Source organism: Cavia porcellus, unplaced genomic scaffold, assembly GCF_034190915.1.
Source record: "Cavia porcellus strain 051 isolate PalLab524CR breed Dunkin Hartley unplaced genomic scaffold, mCavPor4.1 scaffold_16, whole genome shotgun sequence".
Classification (NCBI taxonomy): Eukaryota; Metazoa; Chordata; class Mammalia; order Rodentia; family Caviidae; genus Cavia; species Cavia porcellus.
The window spans coordinates 18,272,768-18,287,555 of NW_026947499.1; the positions used below are offsets into that span (position 1 = coordinate 18,272,768).

At 46.2% G+C, this 14,788-nt stretch overlaps 2 protein-coding genes across 3 annotated transcripts in view; one reads left to right on the forward strand and one right to left on the reverse strand.

The window, feature by feature from the left end:
* Window positions 1-417: 417 nt before the first annotated feature.
* On the reverse strand, window positions 418-7,147 carry Iscu (iron-sulfur cluster assembly enzyme). Its single transcript, XM_003477828.5, has 5 exons — window positions 6,982-7,147; window positions 5,231-5,344; window positions 4,160-4,270; window positions 2,436-2,514; window positions 418-929 (listed from the first exon to the last, which is right to left on the reverse strand). Exons 1-5 carry the CDS (start codon window positions 7,093-7,095, stop codon window positions 847-849), a joined length of 501 nt encoding a protein of 166 aa, XP_003477876.1. The 5' UTR covers window positions 7,096-7,147; the 3' UTR covers window positions 418-846.
* Window positions 7,148-8,276: 1,129 nt separating this feature from the next.
* Sart3 (spliceosome associated factor 3, U4/U6 recycling protein) overlaps window positions 8,277-14,788 on the forward strand; it is a 30,606-nt gene continuing 24,094 nt past the window's right edge. Inside the window, exons 1-2 of one of the 2 annotated variants that reach the window (XM_005007227.4) lie at window positions 8,277-8,814; window positions 14,449-14,575. In XM_005007227.4, coding sequence (XP_005007284.1) covers window positions 8,503-8,814; window positions 14,449-14,575 — 439 coding nt within the window. In that variant the 5' untranslated portion in view covers window positions 8,277-8,502. The remainder of the gene's footprint in view (window positions 8,815-14,448; window positions 14,576-14,788) is intronic. The other variant, XM_003477837.5, reaches the window with a different exon arrangement.

Consider the following 14,788-nt stretch of genomic DNA (forward strand, 5'->3'; position numbering starts at 1 on the left):
ATCAAACTTACGACCGCCGGCTCACAAGGCAGGTGCTTATGCCACGGAGCTAAATCCCCAGCCCCCAAGACTCACTTTTGAGCCATCTCTCGTTTGTAAAGAGCAATGAAAAGCAAGAACCCAGGCTGGGCGAGGCGGCATGTGCCCATTCGCCCAGCTACGTGGGCAGCTGAAGCAGGAGGGCTGTAAGTTTGAGGTCAGTGTGGGTAACTTAACAGCTCTGTCTCAACAAAATGACCGTCTCCTCGCTTCATGAAGCACTTACGGCTGTGGCAGAATCTCTGCTCGTGGCCTTTATCATTCCCTTTGCTAGGAGAGCTGTGCGTGTGTTCGCCATTTCCTCTTCAGGAAACTCGCGGGGCTCTGGGCAACCCTTGGGGGAAGGATCCAAGATACCAGGCTTACTGGAGACAAGCATCATCTCACATTCTTTTATTATAATGTGTATATATATGCAGATCTGTTTTATGTACAGTAATTGGTTCTATCAAGTAATCAGACCAAGGCATTGCCCTGGCAACCTTCCCCAAATAGACTCAGGCAGAGTAAGACACTTAGGCACTTCCTGGGCTATCAAAACTGAGACCTCGCTGATTTCCACTCTGAGGCCATGCATGTAACTCAAAATATACACTAAGTGTGCTAAGGTGGTAAAGGTGAGCTGAAAGAAACCACAGGACGCAGGACAATTAAACGGTGTATTTGGCTTGCATTAAGGGCAGTCTGCATGGGAAATAGTGTGCGTATCTCACAGCTTCTTTTTCAGTAGTGCGAGGAGCTTCTAGAAGTTGAAAGTGTTCGTGCGGCGGCGGGCAGACCCGTGACCTGCTGCAGCTCAGCCAGGGCTCACTTCTCTGCGTCTCCTTTCTTGGATTCTTGCTTCAGTTTGTAATCGGCCAGGGCAGCCTTGATTGCATCTTCTGCCAGCACTGGAAGGGATGGAAGGAGAGCACCTGAGCGCCGCCGGGAGGAACGGCCTGGGAGGAAACTCTGGGCTGCAGGGCGCTGGTGCAGGGGGCCTTGTCGGAGCCACTCAAGTGCAGGGTGGAGGGCTGCACACACGGTGGGTCTCCTGCTTCCTGGGCCGTTACTGTTTGGACTGGGGTTTATATACCTGAGATTCTAGCCTACTTCCTTAGCCTCTCGGATCCATTCTCTCTTTGGAGAACTAGGGTGGTCATATTTTCTAGCCGAGAGAGTGAGGGGATTCCAGAGAGTGGCTGACACTTAGCAGGGGCACGATGAAGGTTAGTTAGTTCTTGTCTACTCTGGTGAGAGTCTGAGCTGAGCACAGAAGATGCTGGTTAAACTAAGTGGCTGACTCTAAGTCCCACGGGGCTGATGGCTGCAGCCTGCCACGTCACCCTCTTCTGATCCCAAGTCTGAAAGCTTCTGTTTAGGAACTGATACAGAATGGGAAGCTATGGGGGAACATAAAAGTTGGGGGAACATAAAAGTTGGGGGAACTGGAATGACTGAAGAAAGTAGCCAATAGTAGAGAACATTAAAGATTTCAGTGCAGTATCTAAGGAGCCTAACAAGAGGCCGAGGTTCTCCTGCAACCCTGTGAAAATGTTTACAAGCCATGACCTTCCCTCATGGGTACTTAAAATTCCAGTTCAAGTGGGAAGAACCGGGCCCCAGCAGATGTCCTGAGGCCGCATCAGTGCGCCCCCGCCCACACCAGCTCTTCAGTATCCGCATGAAGCTGCTCTCTGAGGATCTGCTAACTAATTTGGTTAACAAACCTCCATCTATCGATGTTTACCATTAGGCAACTGTTTCCCGTTTCCTATGACCCTGAGAGGCTAAGAGAGGACAGAAGAGCACTTGATTTAATAGCAGTGACCACAGAGAAGGCCCAGCATCAGCCTCACAGCCCGGCCCGCGGGCTCTGAGGACAGTGCTGTGGGGATGCTGCCAGCAGGCCATGTCCCTCCACGTAGGCAGGTGCAGCCCCCACCAGCCACAGCACCCAGACAGGCAGTGATGGAGGACTCAGAGAACAGATGGTGGCCAAACTGGGTTTTTGCCTCTGCTGGTCCTGACTTGGCTACAGCACCATGCTGGCATCGAAGACTGGGCCTCAAATGCTGGCTCTCCCACTTAGTAACTGTGTGACTCAGGCGCTCTCCCCTGAACCCAGGATTCTCTGCAAGAGGGGTGTGATGATGTCTCCTGTGGACTCAAGGCTGTTTCTGAGCCCGATGAGAGCTCACTGTGGCTCCTAGGGCACTCAGGCCCCTGACGAGGCTCTCTGGAGCCCTGGGCTGGGAGGCTACGGGGTGCTGGCCCTCGGAAGGTAATAAAGCTCCATGAGCTCTGATCCTCTGTGGGTTATACGGATGGCTGTGTGACCTGACAGGACTGTCACCAATGCAGCAGAAATCACTGTCAGTGTCCCCATCAGCTGGCACCCCAGAGGGCAGACTCACTGGAGCAGTGTAGTTTCACGGGCGGAAGGCAGAGCTCCTTGGCAATGTCTGTGTTTTTGATGGTCAAGGCTTCCTCCACCTGAGAGACACAAGTGAAAGATGAACGGTTTTCTAGAAGCTTTATCTTGACAGGGTCGGACAAAGAAGGAAGGCCCAAGAGGACAGGTTGGTGGGGAATGATTCTGCCCAAGAACTGAAAACAAAGCCCTGTTGCCTCTCAGGATTCCCACTCGTGTGCCAAACCGCTGCTAGGATTCTCAAGTGCGAGGTGCACACCTGCAGTGCTGGGCTGGGAGAACGAGAACAGCTGAGCACAGCCACAATCTGCTCACAGCCAGCAACAGAGTCGCTGCTTAAAGGCAATTATCTCTGCTGCGCTGGCAGGTCTCGGGCTGATAGCTCATCCTTTGCCTAACGTAGAGAATCTTCTCTTAGAAAGGCTTCAGAGGATGCTGTTAGTCTGGGTGGAGGCCTTGGGATGATATGAGGCAGGCAGGGTTTTGCTTATGTGGAGCAGAACCCGTTGCATTAAGAAAGGGCAGATCTCCCTAACAGCTGAGGCCCTGGCTAGCTCAGGAGGATTTCAAGGGTAAAGCCGCTCTGCTCCACTTCCGCTCTTGACTCAGACCCTCCTCCAGGCCAGGTCCTGGAAGTGCATCCTATCGTGTTTCCCCAAACACTGAGGCTAGTTCTTGACCTATCACTTCTGAGCCATCTCCTGTTAAAACACATTAGGCCCGTACTTTGGGGGCCTACAGAGCTTGCCAGGCAGCAGGCCCTGAGCCACTTGGAAGCAGATGGCGTGTTGTCTGGCAAAATGCTTTACGAGAGAGCTGGGCACACTCCAAGCATGTGCCTCGGTGACTCAGCTCCCTGAGCTGGCTCCCCAGAGTGCCCTGCAGGCTGGAGTTTCACAGTGGTGTTGCAGCAAGGGGATTTCAGGGTTCAGCTCTTCATAGAGCTTCTCTCCCAGGAGCTGCTGGGGTGAGAAAAAACATGGAAAAGATGTTCTGGCCTTCTTGTTTCCACCCCGGGCCAGCTGACCAGCCACCTGGATTCCTGTTTACTCTACCGTCACTCTTAAAATGTTTTTTATTTCTAGTATCTCTTTTAACATATGCTAGTTTATTTCACCAGTACTTATAAGGTATCAGGGATCCTTCCTGAAAAAACAGGATGGGAGGAAATAAACAGAAAAATAACCATTATACAACACCCCTGACCTGATTTAAGATACCTAAGAAACCTAACAATATCAGTAACCTTAGAGAAAAAGACTTCAATTTCTCTTTTTTGAGAGAGGGTCTCACTACATAGTTCAGGCCAACCTTGAACTCACTACGCAGCCCCTGAGGCTGGTCTCAAACTCACAGCCTTGATCTTCCTGTCTCAGCCTCCAGAGTGCTGGGGTCACTATGCCCAGCTCAACTGCATTTTGTCAGAAGGATAGATGAGAACCTTTTCTTTTCCCTATGTAATTAACAAAAAACTCCCTGAACTCCCAAAGAAAAACGATCAACAAAAATCCCTGCACAATACCTAGCAAAACGGTCTGTAATTTCCAATGTGAGGAATGCAATCAACAGCTGGGAAAGGAAGGGGTTAAAATAAAAATTTTTACACAATATTTGGGAGAAATCATGGCTTTTTTGGGACTCACTAGGCCCTTCAAGAGCCACGAAGTCGCAGAAAGCGCAATGTACCACCCTCGTAAGCAAGCTTACCGTCTTCCCTTTCACCCATTCCGTGGCTAAGGAGCTGGAGGCAATCGCGGACCCGCAGCCAAATGTTTTAAACCTGGCATCTACAATCTTCCCCTTTTCATCCACCTGGATCTAGAAGAGACAGTTAAGTGGTGATTCCCGGAGCTACCTTCTAGAACCTAGGAGCCTGGTACTCTCGGGGGCCTACAGGGTTCTTCTGCAAAAACTCTTGAGTTTTGTCTACACTAGAAATTCAGCCATTCATTATTGATTTTGCTGTTTCAAAGACCTCAGTGATGAAAAATAAGACTTAGCAACTAGACAAGATGAGCTGATGATTATGTCCTTCCACACTAGTTTTTACTTTGTTTGCAATCCTAGCATACTTTTTGGCTATAAAGTTCTATTTGAAGAAGTCTGCTCAAAGCTGCTGGGGCAATTTGTCTCCATAAGCACTGGGAGACTCTATAACCAAGGTCTCTGGTTAATATTTTTTTCTTGGATATCAAACTGCACTCAGGGGTTCCCCTGCCTTGTCTTTTTCAAGATAGCTATGAAGGATGGGGATTTAGCTCAGTGGCCCAAGTGCCTGCCTGACAAGCACAAGGTCATGAGTTCGATCCCTGGTACCAAAAAAAGAGATAACTATGAAGATCTCTGGCAACCTATCTGCCCACCAAGAATAAGACTGTGGCTAAAGTGATGGTTTATCCAAAGTGCAATCCATTACCTTTATGTCACATCAAACTTTGTACAGTTTTAGTTTACTGCATTTTTTTTTCACTGAGGAGTGCTAGCTCACTAGAAGTTTCCTTTGATCAGCAAATTCCACAAACTCTTTCATTTAGCTCAAGGTGAAATTTAAACTGATACAGTGAATTTGGATCCATTTCCTATTTCAGAATAGGACAATATAGTATACTAGCTGGAAATTGAGGCCTGAGTCTCTGCTCTAATCATCTCTGATACTGACTCCATCTCATGCTAATAAAGACAAAATGAGATGCTATATATGCAAATGCTCTGCCCACTAGGAAGCACTGTTTAAGTGAAGGGGGTTCTTCTTATGAGTAAAGATGAACCAGGTGGTACCTGCAATTTCATGACATCACCACATGCTGGAGCACCCACCAGTCCAGTTCCAACATTTTTAGAAGTCTTGTCAAGAGACCCTACATTTCTGGGATTTTCATAGTGATCCACAACCTGAAATGACAGGGTGAGAGAAATCATGATCACTCTGCTGGCAGCAGTCTCCCTTAAGGTCCTCAACCTGAACCAGGCAGTGTAGCAGGTAGGAAGGCCTACGCTTCCCTCAGTGAGAATGATTTGTGATCCAAATTCTTTTTGTATCTCCTAACCACTTTCACGGATTAGAGACACTAAGATAAGGTAAAGAAATCATAAAAGTCTTGTTTTTAGCTCCTTAGGGTTTTCAGCAACAAATAATCACTTGGCTCTTACCCACCTACATCAGATTTGTACTTAAACAATGCTTTCTTTCCCAATAAGACCCACTGGCAAAAGGAGAATGATTATTTAAAAAAATCTAAAAGAGGGGCTGGGGATTTAGCTCAGTGCATAAGCGCCCTATCTTGCAAGCAGGCAGTCGTGAGTTCGATCCCTGGTACCGATAAAAACGAAAAAAAGACAAAAAAAATCTAAAAGAAATATGGTCCAAGGGTGGACGCTTTCTCAGAAGCCTCAAGGTGACTTTTATGGAAAGATGATGTTATGGAACGAATCCCTTTCTGTCTCTGTATTCAGAACACCACTATCCTTGTGCAGGACCCTGAAGCCATCCTGCTGGTGCAGCAGCGCACCCTGGTGTTGAAAGGTTCCAAAAACAAATTCCTTCAAGGGATCACTGTCAACACAACACACCTCCGGGTGGGGCAGAAGTGAAGCTTTGACAGAAGTGCTGAAGTCAGAACGGAGTAAACATTCACTCACGCTGGTACACCGAAGACTTTACTAATCTTGAGGTTTGTTTACCAGTTAGCAGTAAGTATCCTGACCTTCCAGTGGCCCCCTACTTTCCACCTGATCACTGATTTTGACTCCAAGTTCCAAAGACCTACAAAATACCTAATGGGGTCTTTTATTTATTTATTTATTTATTTATTTATTTTTTCGGTACTGGGGATCGAACTCACGACTGCCTGCTTGCAAAGCAGGTGCTTATGCCGCTGAGCTAAATCCCCAGCCCCGGGTCTTTTATTTTTTAAACCTCGTTGATTTATAGAATTCTTTAGTTGTTTCAGGAGTGAGTCTCATGTGAAGACAAGAATCCCCAGAAGCAACTTCCTTCCCTTCCCCCGCCAAGAAACCAAACATTCTTGTTAGGCGTCTAACTCCCGAAGGCCATGCGTCCCTAAAACAGTAACAGCATCGTAAGTGGCCTCAATACGCCAGGCACCATGCAGATAATTCACATATATTCTCTCATGTAGAAGACTGCTGCCCTCTGCTTTCCCAGCCGGGGAATCCTGTTCAGCGAGGGGCCCCGATTTGCCCACTGTCACTTGGCTACAGCAGCGCCCTGAGCTGAAGCCGAATCTCGCGCTGGCCTGTGTCTTGACGCAGAACGATAACTCACAACAGAACCCTCCCGCCTGGGCTGCCGGCGAGTTTAAAGCTGGGACACGCAAAGTGGCGGACAGCAGCGAGGTTACTGGAAGTCGCCGCTGAATCTCTGGCACATCACCGGGGGACAGTATCACTGCCTAGCGGGAGAAAGTGCATGCAAGTGGACATGGGGGCGGGTCGTCCCTTCCGGCCCAGGGACCTGCGTGGTGCCTGGATCCCTGGGGCGGTCCGCGTTCCCCACTGTCCATCCGTACCTTCTTATGATAGAGCCGGGCCGGAGCTGACAGCTCGCGGGCAGGCAGGCGGGGACTCCGAAGGAGAAGGGCGGAAGCGGCCCGCCTCAGGCGACCCGCTCCAGCTGCCGCCATCTTCCCGGTTTGCGCCTGCGCCGGGCCAGAGCGCTAGGCGGGGAGAGGGGCATGTCTGCGAGTCGCTCCGAGGGCGTCGGGTCCTCACGCATGCGCCTTCCGACTCCGCGCACGTGTCCGCCTTTTGGCCCCGCCTTGCCCACACCCCCCTAGGGGCAAGGACTGATTGTGGAGCGGGAAGGTCTGAAGTCGCTGGAGGGTTTGTTCCAGGGTGCTCAATTGTGCACGGGAAAGCGTAGGCTGCTGTACTACGGGATCAAAATTCACATTCGGAAAGTCACTGCTGGAATGCGGTGCCGAGGACCCCCCCAGCTTACTTTTCCTAACCCTATTTTGTAGCGAAGGAAGCTGAAGCGCAGAGCAGTTTAGTAACTTGTCTAAGATCTTTCATGAGTTAGGGATTCGAATTTGGATAATTTTAGGTTAGATTACTGGTTCTGCTCCTTGTTTGTGTAACCATAGACGAAGGACTTTGGCTCACTAATCCTTGATCTTATCCTTTTGTACCAGTCCAAGGACAGTTCATCCATTGAGCAAATACGTGTGGAGTATCTTCCCACCTTACGTGTCAGGATGCACTGGTAAATCTTTTGGATCCTACGGAAAGCAAAATACATACACTTCCTATCTCATTAAAGTTGTTAATGAGGGGAAAAGGCGAGACTTTTCCTACTTCAAAAAAGGGATGGTTAATTAAGCGAACACTATTCCCTTATTCTAATAAATATATACAGTATCCGCCGTTACATATATTCCTGAAACAAAAGCAAATTCTCAAAAATTTTACAACGCAAGGCAATTGAGTTTCAAAAAATGCTCAGAAATGTAATTTATTAATATTGACTTGCAAAATATGATCTTACAAAACCAGAAAGTTCACGTGTATTTAATGCCTACTAGGCATTATATAAGGGGAAGGAATCATTTTGGAAAACAGATTTTTCTTTTGAATGGTGCAATCGATCTTTTCATGAGGACTGAGGATTTGTTCCAAATTTGAGTCTCGGTTCCTGGGAAACTAAACCACGGTTCAGGATGGATTATACTTCAGGGCTTTGAGAATCATTTCGACCTTCTCAAGATGGCGTCAAACACTTTACTATAGGCATCATGCTCACATTATGACTTCCTGTGTGGCCTGCACTTCCGGTTCAAGGCCTAACTTCTGTCCGAGGTTGTGACGGCACGTACGTTATATTAAGAAGTTTTTTTCTCCGACAGAAGGTTTTAGAAATATGTAAAGTGATAATAATTACATGTGTTTCTTGATTTTCCTATTACACGAGGCTTCTAGCTTCCTCTTCGGGGGCAAGAAAATGGGGATGTGATCAGGCGCCCGCCTTGGACGACTATTTCAGCGGGTCTTCATCGGCCGAGGGAAGACCCGGGAATCATTGGAAACGCAAGATGGCGACGGCGGCCGCAACCTCGGCTGCCGAGCCGGAGACCGAACCCAAAGCTGGGGCCAAGGCTGAGGGAGAGGAGGACGAAGTTAAGGTGGCTAGGACGAAGAGAAAAGTGTTATCTCGGCCTGTGGCCACTGCGACGTACAAGACTATGGGACCGGGGTGGGACCAGCAGGAGGAAGGTGTGAGCGACAGCGATGGGGATGAATACGCCATGGCTTCCTCTGCAGAGAGCTCCCCCGGGGAGTACGAGTGGGAGTACGACGAGGAGGAAGAGAAGAACCAGCTGGAGATCGAGCGGCTGGAGGAGCAGGTGGGGCCCCGGGGTGGACAGCAGGCTGCTTCTCTTAGGTCCCCAGGTCTCGGCCCGCCCTCTTGGTCCTCAGCGGCCATAAAGCCGCCAAGGCTACAAACCCACGCTTACCTTGTATCTCCTATTACTTGAGCTCTTAGAGCCTGCAGGGTGCTTTGCCAGGGTGTGTCATTGGATCTTCTCCCCGACCCGTGAAGGAAGTGGTGTTGTTGGCTGGGTTTTACGGGAGGAGCTCTTGTGTTAGCTGTGCTTTAAAGCAACTCCAGAATCCTAATCTTAACCGCACAGTTAAACAGTGCTCGACAGCTGAAACCAAGTTTCATTCATGAAAAGTTGATTTTCCTATCGGGATAACGACAGTGTTAACATAATGGTGTAGGAGGAAAAGTGTTGACCAGGACCATAGTAGAAATAGGTTGAAAATACGGCCGAAGGCTAAGGTCTTTAATCTTAGACATGCCATTCTTTCTGTGCCTTTGGGGGAATTTTTCTCAGCTTGGGCTTCCTTCTCTGTATAGTTGGAGCAGCAATTCCTCTATCATGTAATTGTCCTGACAACCCAGTGTCTGACCCCCAGTAGTATTATAGTTTCTGATCTGTAGCTTTGTGAGGTGGTGACATCTCCAGGACCCGGGGTCCTCTCAGGAAATAGGTGGCGGGTTCAAATTAGAAAAGATCTATAAAGGAATGTCTGTATTTATAAAAGTGTGGGCAGGGGAACTAGGAGTGAAAGTTTAGTATTCCATGGCTATTAACAGTAAGACTTTGTGTCCATGTTTAGGCCAATAAAGGGGCTGATTAGTTATCTGAATAGTTGAACGTAGAGGGCGAGTAAGGCTGTTGAGAACTTTGGTCAGGGCTGGTCATGAGTTTCCTGCTTCCTTCCCGCCACACTTCTGCGGGAGCCTCCTTGTGGGAACCAGGGAACTGGGAAACCCAAACTTGCTGTATGCTTGACAGGAAGGAGAGGGTAGAGTGCATTTCGATCTACAAGACCTAAAAGAGCTTGAGAAGGAAACAAGGTTCAAACCAAACGATGAAATAATTTGTTTAACGACACCCATAGTGGGATTTGTGTTCTTAGAAGTTGGCTATGGACCGCGTGCCCTGTGGGATGTTCATTTACTAGAGGATGTGAAGTTGTGAGGAACCCAGGTTGTTTAACCTTGCTGCTGTCAGTTTCCTTGAAATGCCCCCTCTAGCACTGATGTTTTCTTATGTTCTGAAATGGTGATGCTTAGTTTGTTTCCTTTGTCATCGCATCTGATTGTCAAATGAACCAGTTGGGGGAGGCAGGATTACCATTCTTTTTTTTTGTTTTTTTTTTTGTGGTGCTGGGGATTGAACACAGGGCCTTGTGCATGTGAGGCAAGAGCTCTACCACTGAGCCACATCCCCAGCCCCACCATTTTTACTTTCTGTGAATAAGCAAGTGTTAATGCATTTCAGCAAATACAATATGATATGGGTGCCAGATTGTGTTGCTACCCTCGTTGGAATAATTTCTTCAAATAGCTAGCGCTGAACCTTTTTCTGAGTGTGTATGTTGGGGGGGAGGGGAGATGTGTGTTAAAGGCATAGGATCACTCTTTTTTTTAATTTTTGGTACTGGGGATTGAACTCATGACCTTGAGTTTGCCAGATAGGCGTTTATAACCACTGAGCAAAATCCCTAGACGGATCACTTATTTTAGAAGAGGGTGGGGGAGGTTGGCGCCTGAGACTGAAACCCTTGGTGAAGGAACTCTGCTTCCTGGGCCCCACCAAACAGCTCCCTGCCTCTGGTACCTTGCAGCTGTCTGCTCCTCCTCAGCTCATTGGCCATGCTGGATGAGACTCAAGGTGATCCAGAATCTAAGAGTCTCCTGCCCTGCCCTCTTTGCCCTGGGTTCTAGAGCAGGAATATTTAAATTTTTCTCTACTTCTGTCACAGTTTGTCTTAGTCTCAGACTTCTTGTTCCTGCTCTAAGTACTCTTATGGTGGAGCATAATGTCAAGATAGGTCTGTAAAAAATCTGACCCTGCTGTATTTACAAGTTCTCATTCTCATTTGAATATATTTTATGAAAGCTGGCTTTCATAGTGGTATTAAGCCACATAATGAGCAGGGATTTTTTTCCCCTTTTTTGAGTTTGCTTTAGGTGCAGGATGGGGTACAGCTTTCTGACCTTGTGTGAATGCTAGCCTTCCTGCTGTGGTGGGAAGATTTTATGCAAGTTCCTTCAGCTGTCTGAGCCTACTATGTCCCATTTGGTAAAGTGAGTGTTGGGATAACCTTCTGTCAAAGGGAATGGGGTGTGTAAGTGACACAACGCACAAGGAGCTCCCGAGGTAGTTGGGAACATAGTGGGTGCTACATAAGGGCCTTTTTTCCATCTTGCGTTCCCCCTGTTGACGCCAGCTGTTTCCTTCCAACCTGGCCCGTCTGATATTTCTCAGCCTCATTCCTAGGTAGAGACAGGTATGGTACCTTTTTCAGAGGGAGTTGCGAGTCAGTTTGCACATTATTTTGCGCTTCTCTTTCTTTCAAGTCTCCTCTTTCTTTGAAGCATCTCATGTCATTAATGCTGTTGTGAGCCCAGCGTGGACCGGCAGAGGGACTCACTTGTTGGCATTGGTTGAACAGTACAGTCACGTCTCTGCAGTGCGTGGCAGTATGTGTTTACGAGCACCTCTCTTTACTTCATATCTTCCTTATTTTGGCCCCCAAAGACGTTTAGACCAAAAGCTACTTTTGAGCAGTCTCCCTACCTCAGGACTTTCATGCCCTTTTTTTGGCTAACCTACACTTGGCATTCATGTGAGGGGCGCTTGCATAGACATTTCTGACCCTGACCAACAGGTGTTCTTCCGCTCCCCCGTTTGTAGCAGAAAAGCATATTTGGACTCCGGTGTGTTGACATGGTAGTGTTGGGAAAAACTTTAATGACGAAAGCATAGCTTTCGTTGGCTTCACTTAGCTGCTGTGCTTTTGTGAGACACACTTGATACTCAGTTTTGAAACATCATTGTGTCATAAGCCTCTTGAGAAGCAGAGCTTGACTCCAGATCCTCCATGGTATAGACGACGAAACAGAACCAGAGAGGGTCGGGTCACCAGGGCCGTGATTGGGGGTGGACATGTCAATCCATCACGTGAACGAGGGATGGGTTCAGTTTGTCATGTTTTGTAGAATAAGCAGGAGAAAATTGCTAAAAGTCATAAGGAGTTTTTAAAAATTATTGGTTATGTTCTTAGTTATTACTGTTTCTTCTTTATTCTGCATGTTTTTGCTACAAAGCAGTTTTGTCTCTGTAAAAGTTTCTCTTAATCCTGTTTTTCAAATTAAGGGGGATGGGCCATGGGCTAGCAAATGCAAGCTGTGACACCTCTATTGTGTATTTCCCACTCACTAGCTCTGTTTCTGGGCTCTGTGTCTGTTCTGTTGGTCAGTTTGTCTGTCCAATGCTAATGCTACAGTCTTTTACCGTAGAGGCTTGCTGTCTGATAAGACAGATTTTCCTACTTGATTTTTTTTCCTTGCAATGTGGTTTTTCCATATAAATTTAGAATTACTTTGCCAAGGTTTGTTGGAGTTTGATTGTAACTGCATTGATTGTATAGATTATTTGGGAAAAAATTGACACCCTTGCTATAAATATAGTTACGTGATATGTATATACTTAATTTATGTAGGTCTTTAATATCTTTCAATAAAGTACAAAAATATTTTCATACAGATCTCACATCTTTCATTAGATGTTCCTAGGCATATTTTAGCTTTTGTTTAATATGCTAGCCTATTAATATTCTAAAGCTTGCCAGTTTATAGAAATGATTTTTTATTGAGATAAAATCATACGGCTCTCTTAAACATTTTAAATGTACAGTTTGATAGTGTTAAATGTACTACTGTTGCTGTGAAACAGATCTCCAGAACTTGCAGATCTGCAACACAGAACTTCTTGAGGAAATGCCGCTCCTCTTTCTCAAGCCTCTGGCTGGTTGGTTGGTTGGTTTGTTTGAGGCAGTGTCAGGCTGATTTTGAACTCACTCTCTAGCCTTCTGCCTCAGCCCCGTGTGCTGGGATTACTGATGTGCAGCACCATGCCTGGCTTCCTCAAGGCTCTGGTGAGCACTGTTTTTCTTTCTTTTCTGTTTCTGAGTTTGACTTCTTACTGAGTTTCTTTCCTGTCTAGGCCACCTCAAACCTTAACCTTAAACCTGAATGGAAGGTGATGTTGGAGTCTTCTGTCTTTGTAAAGGGTATCTTCTAGTGTTTCTCTGGTAGAAGTTGTGTTTATTGTAGGTTTTGTAAGTACCTTAAAAAGAAACATTTTAAAAAATGTAATTCACAGGCTATAACATTTACCTTTTCTTTCTTTTTTGCAGTGCTGGGAATTGAATCAAGGGCCTTGTGCATGCTAGGCGAGCACTCTACTACTGAGCTGTATCCTGGCATACTGAGCTATGTGCCAAACATACTCTTACCTGGTTAAGGAGGTTCTTTTCAATTCTTGCTTTGATGGTTTTAAAACTTTTTTTTTTTGGTACCAAGGATCGAACTCAGGACCTTGTGCTTGCCAGGCGGGTGCAGTGCCGCTGAGCCATATCCCTGGCCCTAATTTTAAAAATTTTTAGTCACAAATGGGCATTCTTATCAAATGCCTTTTCTGCATTGAGATCACTTTGTTTTTTCTCCCTGGGTTCTGCTAGTGTGGAAAATTACGGTGACTACTTTTCTGATGCAAAGCCACCTGGCCATTTCAAGGATGTTATATAAACACAGTCATACAGTATGCAACCTTTTGGGAGAATCTTTTTTCACTCAAAATGATTCCCTAGTGATTCATCTGAGGTGTGTGTATTATTAGTTCATTCCCTTTTAGGACCCAGGAGTATTCCCTGGTGTGGATGTTTCACAGCGAGTGTAACCATGTGCCTTTGAGAGGCATCCGGGTTGTTTCCATTTCCGGCTGTTAGGAATAAAGCTGGTAAAGCTGGTGTGAACACTCAGGTACAAGTGTGTGGGTGAGCACACTTTTTATTTCCTGGAAAGTGACCAAGAGTGACCTTATTGAGTGATAGAGCGTGGTGTGTTGCGTTTTATAGGAAACGACTGAACTTTTTTCTGTTTTTACCTAGTGATCTAGTTTTAAGTATCTTCACCAGCATTGGTGTCTCCATTTTTTTATTGTTATTTTCATAGCTGTGTAATGATGTCTTATTGCGGTTTTAATTTACATTTCCTTGATAGCTAATGATGTTGAACACTTGACTCGTGTGTTTATTTGTGATCTGTTTGTCCTCTGGCAAAATACTGTTTTGCTTGTTTTCTAATTGGAGTTTTCTTTTTAACCATTGAGTTTGAAGCTGAATCTTTTAAATACCAGCTTTTAGTTGGTTTACAAATACTCTTCTGTGCTTTGTGTTTTTATCCTTTTAACATCTGTAAAAGAGCAAAAGTTTTTAATTTTGAAGAGGCCCAGTTTATCCATTTTTTTATTTTATGAATTATGTTTTTGGTATCAAGTCTAGGAACTCTGGTCTAGCTGTGGATCCTGAAGATTTTCTATGTGTTCTGAACATGTTGAGGTTTTTGTGTAAAGTGAAGATTAAACTAAAATTTTAGTGTCTGTTCTTTCTCGTTTTAGCTGTCCATCAACATTTATGACTACAACTGTCACGTGGACCTGATCAGGCTGCTCCGACTGGAAGGGGAGCTCACCAAAGTGAGGATGGCCCGCCAGAAGATGAGCGAGATCTTCCCTCTGACCGAAGGTAACGCTTCTGTGGTCGGACTGCTGTTAGGGACGTGGAACTTTGAGGTGTGTGCACTTTTTTCTGACGCTGAAAGTAGGATATTTCCTTGTGGAAAATTTGGAGCAGGTAGCATAGTGGAAAGAAGAAAGCCCATCATTCAAAGTCAAACTATTTTTAGTTTGTTGTTTTACAGTTTTTTGCAAAACATAGTGTGGTCGTACAACAAGGATT